A 9,529-nucleotide genomic window follows, 5' to 3' on the forward strand; every position below is an offset into this window, starting at 1 on the left:
GGGGGGGGGGAGTGCCAATGAGAGGCAAAAAGAAAGGGATTCTTTACTAGACTTGATTATTTAGATTTTTTCTTTTTTCTCCATAAGGGCAAAGAAAACAGATATCATCTTCAGGTTCTTGATGATCTATTTGCAATTGCCAAATCCACTTTTGGTTCATCAATTGAATACATTTTATTTTACATACACAAACATGAGTATGATTGTCAACTGTTGGGCATGATGTTACAGAAAATGGTGGAGAAGTGCAGGTAGAAGAAGAATTTCCGGAAGTGAAAGTAGAGTTCCAGGTAAAATTCTTAATGAAATATAATTTGACATTTCTTTCCATTTTCTAATAGCCTGTCAAATTTCTATATATGCATTTCGTGTCCCTCTTGTCACAAATCATGCCAACCCCAAAGTTCATGCAATTTGCTTTTTTTCCAGTTTTAACAAATTATTTTCTAAATATCATGTGGCATGTATTATAGGAAACATTCTTAGGCCACACAAGTCCAATTAGTAGGTGCCGCTTCTCTGCCTCCGGGAACAATATTGCAAGTGCTTCTTTGGATGGCACGGTCAGGTGGGCACTGTATTTTATTTGTGTATATTTGGTTTATTGCACCTAGCCTAGTTATCATTTCAATTGATCTTACCATCTTAGCAATCTACTTTTGTGGGACCACTGATCATGGGTCTATTTTCTGTCCAAAGTTAACGAAGGAATTCAATGGTTAACGTATGTGAATGGTTTATTTTCCGACAAGTTCCAATCTGAGAAGTATACCTATGGCTTGATGATATCTAGCCTAGTTTATTCTGATTGTGGCTTGTTGAAGAAGTTATATTTCTCCTACTTGATTAAATATTGAAGTTGGTTCACAAACTCATTTTGCACATTACATGTTCCAATGAAGGATATGGACGTGTGACTCTTCAACCTCAACATCAAGAAATGCCACTATATATTGTGGGGCAGAGATTATGTCACTTGACTGGGAGTGCAAATCTGACCGTTTGGTACGTTAAATGGAATATGCTCTACATTATGCTCAACTGATGTTTGATTTTATTTATAAATGGTTCTTTTGCAGTTTTGGAGGTTAGAAATTCATTTTTCTTACTTATATTGTTCTTCTTGACAATATAGTTGCTCATAGGCACAGCCGATGGGGGCATTAAAGCATGGAATGTTGATGCAAAAAGAGTTGTCTGCGATCTCAATACGACTGCGAGATATCCAAGGTCCTCATTAAACTTTATCTCCCATCTCATTCTTCCTTTAAACTTGGTTTTCACATATTTTTTGGTAGTGCAGAGTTTTGGATCTGAAGTGCAGCCCTGTGGAACCAATTTTTGTCTCTGTGGCAGCATCTAGAGGGTACCTCCTTTTGCATCAAAACCTGTCATTCTAAAACATTTTAACTACTGGAGCCGTGCTTGGAGGGTTTGCTAATTCAATCTTTATTTATTCCTTATTGTATTGAAGATTTGTAATTGATATGCTTCTAAGTTTTGTAATGGTAAAATCTAGTCTGGTTACCATAGTTTCCACCTACTGTCTATAATGGAAGTTTAGGACTGTGATGCTAGTTTTGGTTTTCTTCATTACTCTATAATGGGACTGACCAAGGAGGCCTCTCAGGTAAAAACAAGCAATCTGATATATCACATCCATTACAGACAGAAATTGATCATGTACAATTAATAATTACTTCTCTATCGTTTATGGAATAAACCATTATATACTAAATTAATTGAAATTGGATTGTGGAATTAACTAGGAATTACACGTATTGGAGACAAAATTATAATAAGGAATTACAAAATCTTAACAAGCTGATGAATTGGCAAGGAGAACTGCTGCTAGGAGGTAAAAATAATGTTTGATGACATAGATCCAATTATTTCGTAGTTATAGATGGTAGTCGAAAGACTCAAAACTAGATAATCTTGATAAACTGCACCCTTATTACTCTTGCTTTTCTTTCTTTCCCTTATTTCCTTTGTTTGGTTGGAAGAGGTTCACATAATTACATTGTCTTGCAGGCATGGCTCAAGTTTTATTGACCAAATGGGGTTTGCCTCATTGACTGTTTGGAACATGAAGACATGGAAGCCTGTGGTATGTATTTGCTTGTTCAAGAACATATAATTTTGGTTCCTTCTGATTTTCCACTGCTAATCTCTGTGAAAATTTTGTCTTTTCGTGAAGACAGTCCTTCCTCTTGGCAATGATCCACCAGCAATTACTTCTGTTTGCTTTAATCACAATGGGAAGATTTTAGCTGCCTCTGCAACTGATGGAATGATTCACATGTTTGGTATCCTTCAGTTTAGTTTGATGGTGAATTCATTTGGATCCCTGTTTGATCCAGTCTCCACTTGTACATTTTGCTTATGTGTCTGTCATCCTTAATATGAAGAAGACATGTCAGCTGGCTTACAAATTACAGGTTGGCCGGGCCATGATTCTGGTCTAAGCTCTGTTCTGTTTGGTCCTGATGAGACAAGCATTTTCAGCTTGGGTTCTGATGGAAAAGTGAGTACCGTTTATGATTTCTTGGGGTTATACCAATATATACTGCAATAGCTTATACCGATATATACTACAATTGCACTAGTTATTGTTATCTAATCAGCATGTGTTTTGGTAAAGCATGTTCCTGCTCGATAGTCCTTGCCTGATATGATGATGTGGAGAAGTGTTAACTTCCGAGTGTTTGCTTGTAGATATTTGAGTGGAGCTTGCATAACCAGGGTCAAATTCTTTGGTCTGGAGACTGCAGCAGGTATGCCCACTACGACTATGACTTTGTCTTCGCATTGCTAGAATTAAGAGGATTTGTAACATTGCAATGACAGTATTGTCCTATTGGCTCAGAAGCATCCGACAACCAATATCAACTTGCCGTAACCATACAAGCCAGTGTCATGCATGGACATCAGCTGTAAAACAGTGACATTTGCAGACCAATTTTAGTTCTTCATGGTGCATTGAACATTTTTCCCGCCTAACACATTTGTATTGTTGATTTCCCATGACCATTCTTTCATATATTCTCGTGGGTTTTTCTTACTCATGGTAGTTAAAATCAGCAGTTCTTATCTAACACTAGATTCCTCATAATTCATTTTACATGTATTTTGAAAAGATCTTAAGCATTTGTGATTCCTGTTATCTAGGTTCTTCAACCTTGAGAGTGCAGAAATCTGCAGGCATGAAATGACATTGGATGCGAATGGAAAGAGACTATTGGTAACTTCAAAGTCAGTTAGATCACCAATATATCAGGTGAACCCTCAATGAAATACTTCTTTGGCATCGTTCTTACTACTTTTGGTACAATGGGGGTTGGGCCCCGGATAAAGGGATTCATGGGGCTTACACACCATACCGTACAGTTGGTCCCACTGACACAATTGGCTGTGGACAAATTATCCTGACCATCGAGTTGTTGGTCATGGATTGACAATTGACCTTTGTCTTGCAATGGTGGGTCCTGAACCCCTGCGTATGGTAGTATTGTTCCTAGTATTAGAGAGTTCTCATGAGATCAAATTTGGTTCAGGTTCAAGGTCAGCATCATACAAGAGGTTTTAGAACACTTCCACACTCAGCAGCTATAACAACAGTTGATTGGCACCCAACCTTGCCTATCTACTTGACTGGATCAGCTGACCACTCGGTTCGAGTCACATCCATTTCTTGAGGTTTCTTAATTATTATTATTTTTTTGGGTTCTTTTGTTTATTCATTTATGGTGTTCATTTGTTTATAATTTATTATGGTTGATGGGAAGGGGTTTAACAGGGTTATATAGCCTTCAATATGGGGCCCAATCTGCTCTAGTTGTACCATTGTAAATGATGGGAGCTGAAATTTTTTTAATCTCTAATTAAGAAGTTAGGTCTTGACTTGTGTCACAGCAGCTCATGTCACAGAGCATACCTTCCATTTTTCCAATGGTTGTGTCATTTATTCAATGGTTAGAATGACCAAATTGTTGTTATTTATGTAGGAATGGACTCCCACATCATTTATTGTGAATTCTTAATTTTTTTGTTTTATATTTTTTTGATAAATTAAAATTACAATGTAGGTACATTGAAGTTAAGCCTTAAGGCACAATTTTTTAAATTTAAAAATAAATTAAATGACCAAATTTATATGGGGAACCAATTTCAAATTCTAAGTAATAATAGTTATAATAATGACATTTTGATATTCTTATTTAGCTCTAAATCAATATTTTTCCTGAAAACCATGTAAATTTTCACTTTGCATGCCAAACCCAATCATATCCTTAGAAAATGTCTAAAGAAGTCATAACCAAAGTAAAACCCTTATTTTTGGCTACAAGCATATGAAAGGGTTTCAAGAAAGCATGAGAGATGGGATCGACAATACAAGTCATTTGGATAGACTCACATAAATTATCAAAAATGATTCTTGAACCATTCCAAGAAACATAGCCGTGGTTCTTATTCCCAATTTTTTTTAGCATTTAATTTATTTTTTATCAAACCTTGCTTGAAATTTAATACCAACCAACAATTGAGGTTTTTGATTTTTTGAAAAAGTTTGACATGTAAAGTTGTAGATCTGATTTTTTTTTTTTTTATTAATGTAAACAATGATTCTCCCTGTATGATTGAGTGTTGTTGGTCAGCCTACTGGGCGTTAGTAGGGTAAATGACCATCAACTCCTATACTTATACATCCACACACACTTGCTTACGACATTGTTCGATCTCACAATCTCCTCCCCACTGCTAAAGCGTTTTACTGTGTAAAAAAAAAATTAAAAAAAAAAAAAAAAACCCTTATAATGCAACACCCATATATCATTATATCTATCCATATGGGTTGTGCGTCCATGCCTTGGGCTGCATGTCTAAAGGCTCCCCAGCCTTAAATCTGCACCACTGTATAGCACTCTAGAGAGGAGCCTGATCCGATACCTATCCCTACCCCTACTCCATAGAAGGTCTTTCAAAGTTCAGACCATATATGATCAAGAGGTTTGAGAGGGAACAATGGTCAAGGTTACATTAGTAAATGCAAACACACCAGACACCCTACAATGACGCCCTTATTAAGTGCACTGCAAATCGCTTCTTGCCCATGCCGTAGGGGCCCCTCCAGTCTTACAAGTGGACAAGAACTTTGTGTCCTTATTGGGAAGGACACATTTCTTTTGCCCATGCCGTAGGTCCAAGTCTGATAAAGCGGGTGAGTGGGTGTAGGATACCATCCATATTCCATATAAGATCTCTTGCACTTTTCATTCTCCATAGGACAATGCCAAGGTGTGTTTCCAATTTTGGGATGTTCAGTTTTCAGGCGTGACAATGCAAGAGAGCAAAAGTCCAAACTCATCTGATACCTGAAATCAAAGATGGCGTAGCATGTCACGGATCTACTTTCAGAAGGAATATTTCAAATTTCTAGGTTTAATTTGTTATCATCACTTTTGCATCATTCCATCATTCCATGGTTCTAAGAATCGGTAACGGATCGATTGAAATACCGTATTAAGTAGGTTCATATCAAAGGTATCGTTGAAAAAATTCAAATTTTCTTTTAATAGAAAAATAGGAGTCAATCTGTCTATATGGGATGACGTAGGGGTGTCAATTCGTGGCCCGACCTGACTAAACCGATCGGGACCGTCCGTTTATAGATCGGCCCGGCCCGAACCGTTTATTAAACGTGTCGGGCTTGAGCCCGGCCCGTTTATAAATGGTCGGTCTCGGTTTTGCTACTTGGACTGTCGGGCATCAGACCTAGACCGACCGAATAACGTTCGACCGAGACCGGCCTATTATGCACCGACTTGGCCCGACCCTTTAATGATTGTAGAATACCTATTTTACCCCTCAAATTAAAGAATAAAAACTAAAAAGTAAAGACATGTTCACATTTTAAATAATGGTTATATTTGGTATCATTTATTGATTTATTGTCATTTTTTTGGGCTTGCATGAGTGGGTTGGAATATAATAGCACATTTTAAAGAGGGCCCGTTTAAAAACCGGTTAAAGCCCGTTTAACATTAAACATGTCCGTAGCCCGGTTAAGGCCCGACTAAAGCCCGATTAAGGTAGCCCGATTATAGCTCGAGATCGACCGACCGAATATAAAGTGTACCATGCCCTCAATAACTAAGCCCGATTAGTTAAATGGGCGGACACGGTGTAGCCTTTGAAAGTCTTCAAGCCCGATTAAGCCCGACCGAAACCGAACCGGCCCGACCGGTTGACACCCCTAACTGCATTCGTCGTCTGGTCATAAATGGGGGTTTTAAACATGGGAGGATGTGTCGGTTAGGGACCCGCTTAGATCATTAAGTCATAGATCAAGGAAATACGCACCATTTGAGATGTTGATCGTGCTCCATCGAACATGTAGAGCATGGTTTGGCAAAATATGTTCTTTTTCTTGGGTTTTCGAACTGTCAGATGTTTAGCCTGGTGTAGCAATTGAGGCGTCGAAGTGGTTAATAAGGAGATGTGTTTGGTGGAGCACTGTTGTTTGCTCATTCTAGTAGTTGAAGTCTGGTGGGAACTTGGCATTTTAGCAGAGTCTTTGGCTGAAGGTATTCCGTTTGTCCTCTTCCCGATTCTTCCGTTTACTCGTTCTGGTAAGTGTGCCCTTGCCATTTGTTACTTCAATAGGTTAGTGTATGGGATCTAGTACATCAGAGTCCTCTTCTTCTAAAGGGTCTTTTGAATCAGTGGGTGGGATGCCCCGGGAGGTTATTAGAGTCGTCAGAGGTGAATGTCACACTCCGGCAAAGAAACTTGTTGCTCCTAGGAGGTCACAGGTGAAGTTTTCCACCACAACACAAGACCCCACCATCGGTCTCTCCGTGGGGGAGGTGGCTTCCTAGATCTCCCCTGCGGATCTGGAGAAGTTCCATAGGTTGTAACATATTCTTGTCTCTGTGGAGCTTCACGTTCCAAAGGCTTTAGACAGAGCAAACCAACCTTGTGGAGGGGAGATATGCATCTATGAGTCTACCCTAATGAATGGTTTGTGTTTCCCTTTTCACCCATTCATCTGCCAAGTGCCAAGGTTCTATGGACTTGTGCATACACAACTTATTCCCAATCTTGGATGAGCCTGCTAGGATTTATTATTCGATTAATAGACCTTAGAGTTGAACCCACCCTCCAGATCTTTATTACCGTATACTGTCTGTTGGCTCATAATGCATTCCCCAAGTGTATCTACTTTCATCACCGGAAGAATGAATACCAAGTTCCTGATGGGATACCATCCTCTGTTCCTCAGTGGAAGGATAGTTTCTTTTTCACCGATCCTGTGGAGCCGTTCAATATCCCGACCTGGTGGTCGTTGTTAAACATGGCCAAGGCGAACAAAAGACCCACTCTGAGGCCTGAAGAGAAAGAGGTCACTACACAGCTGATTGATTGTGCTCGAGTGGTCCTTGCCTCGCAACTAGGTCTTGACCAATACCTATTGAGGTATGGTTTGAGTCCGGGTAAGTTCTACTAAGTCCGTTAGGTGATTCCTATTTTCCATCATTTTTGTGTTGTCGCGTCTGTTAGTTTTAACGCCTTGTTACTTCTATGCAGCACCACTGGATCCAAACTTCATGCTTAATATAATGGACCTAGCTTTATGACAATAGGCTGGTTAGGAGCAGGGTGCTGAGCCAAGTAATCAGGGAGTCGCTGAGCCAAGTAATTGACTCGAGCCAAGTGTTGTCCCTGCCTGTGGTGGCGACCAAGTTCCACTACCGGAGGTACAAGCAGAGTCTGAGGATGATTTCCCTATTGCCCAGGTCACATCGAGGAAACGTAGGCGTGAGGAAGAGAACATCAACAATCCACAGAAGGGTCAGAGTGGTGGTCGTGATGGTCGGGGCGATGAGTCTCAGGAACTCTCTAGGTCGCCTAGTCTAGAGATCACTGGTGTGGCACTGGAGTTGGGACCAGAACCACCCAAGTAGCAGACGTTGGGTTGTCAGAAAACTTGCTTAGGCGTCATCAGAAGGGGAAGGTGGTGGCCGGAGTAGTTGGGGAACCATATGTTCCTCAGTATGGGTTGTCAACAGACCAATCCATTTTCGATGATCCTGAGTATGCTCAGATCGTCGTTTTGGAAGATGCATTGCCCAAAGACGAGACAGCGTACAAGGAGGCAAGATTTTATGAACTCCTTGGCCAAGCATTTACTCATGTGGCAGAGGTAAGCATTTCCTTCTTCCTTCTTCTGATTTCTCTCCTTTCGTTCTGTTATGTTTTGACTGTTTTTCCATTGCTGCTTCATTTTCTAGGGACAAGCCTTGCTAGGGGAACTGTTTAATCGTGTTGATAAATGCTATAGTGTGGTTAAGGATTGTGAGATGAGAGTTAATGAAGGCTGAGCATAGGCATCCGAACTTAAGGAGACATTAGATGTTGTGGAGAAGGAGAAGCAGGAGTTAGAGCAGCGGCTTAGTTAACGGGATGCTGAGGTCAGAGGGTTGCGAAGTTAGAATGAAGAGTTACAACATCTAAGTCTTGCCGCTGTGACCAAGGTTGTGGCTACAGAGGAAGTAGTGAAGAAGAGGGATCTTAACCTTCATCGACTTCGTAACGAGCTCGATATCGAGGCAAAGATTTATGGTTCTGTCTGCTACTCGAGAGAATGAGAGGTAGCAGTTGGCCTCTCTTAAGGCATGGTTAGTGGTGGGTGAGACTATCATTATAAAGAGATACAAGTAGTCAGAGCAGTATTGGACAGAGGTAGCTCTCGCTGGTGTTTGGTTGTATCTCCAGGGTATGTTGATGGTTCATAGGGAGGCAGAGCTAGCAAGCCCTGGGATCAAATTGAACATCTTTTTTGCTGAGTGGGAAAAAGCTAGGCTCTTGAAGTCAAGGTTCCTCCGTGATTATCAGGTGACACCAGGCCAAATGAAGGAGAAATCGCACCATCTGACCCTCAGAACATTACACTCACGTCAAACCTTGTTCCTGCTCTTCCTTCCTCAGAGCGCGATGTTTTGATGCTGCCTTCCCCTGAAGATGCCCCTACTTCTGTTTGTGAAACCGAGGTTGCTCCCCCTGCTGGTTCTCTATCTGAGCCATTTCCTGACACCACTGTTCCTCTCCAAGACCTTCCTTTGGTGGATGTTGTACCTACCATTACGGATTTATTGATTTTTTCTTTTGTTTTTGTTTGTGTTGCTTATAAAACTCATGGTTTCTTTGTGAATGAATCATTTTGTTGAATGGATGAATTGAATCGTTGGGATGAATCATTTTGTGTTTAAGTGTTGGTGCTCATGTTCAATAGAATTTGTATAATTGGTAGTATAACCTAATCCAATTACTTGAGCTTGTACTTTTGCGAAGATCGGGTGTCTCATGCGTTATGTTGGGGGTTGAGGGACTCAAGGCCTTTTTGGCGTGCTTGAGCTAGTACCTTGATGAAGGTCGAGAGACTCAAGGCCTTGGCAGGCACGCTTGAGCTCGCTCTTTGATGGAGGTCGAGAGACTCAAGGCCTTGGTAGGCATGCTTGAGCTCACT

The 9,529-nt window shown here is 40.5% G+C and overlaps 1 protein-coding gene across 6 annotated transcripts in view; it reads left to right on the forward strand.

The window, feature by feature from the left end:
- Nucleotides 1-3,989, forward strand: part of LOC122064334 (WD repeat-containing protein 91 homolog) — a 10,163-nt gene extending 6,174 nt beyond the window's left edge. For 5 of the 6 annotated variants that reach the window (XM_042628039.1, XM_042628043.1, XM_042628042.1 and 2 more), the window contains 11 exons: nt 232-290; nt 474-568; nt 903-1,005; nt 1,136-1,230; nt 1,304-1,366; nt 2,035-2,110; nt 2,201-2,309; nt 2,412-2,527; nt 2,719-2,777; nt 3,172-3,280; nt 3,558-3,989. In XM_042628039.1, the coding sequence (XP_042483973.1) occupies nt 232-290; nt 474-568; nt 903-1,005; nt 1,136-1,230; nt 1,304-1,366; nt 2,035-2,110; nt 2,201-2,309; nt 2,412-2,527; nt 2,719-2,777; nt 3,172-3,280; nt 3,558-3,698 (1,025 nt within the window). In that variant the 3' untranslated portion in view covers nt 3,699-3,989. The remainder of the gene's footprint in view (nt 1-231; nt 291-473; nt 569-902; nt 1,006-1,135; nt 1,231-1,303; nt 1,367-2,034; nt 2,111-2,200; nt 2,310-2,411; nt 2,528-2,718; nt 2,778-3,171; nt 3,281-3,557) is intronic. The other variant, XM_042628041.1, reaches the window with a different exon arrangement.
- The last annotated feature ends 5,540 nt before the right edge of the window (nt 3,990-9,529 follow it).

The sequence above is a fragment of the Macadamia integrifolia genome, unplaced genomic scaffold (assembly GCF_013358625.1).
Source record: "Macadamia integrifolia cultivar HAES 741 unplaced genomic scaffold, SCU_Mint_v3 scaffold1608, whole genome shotgun sequence".
In the NCBI taxonomy this organism is placed as follows: Eukaryota; Viridiplantae; Streptophyta; class Magnoliopsida; order Proteales; family Proteaceae; genus Macadamia; species Macadamia integrifolia.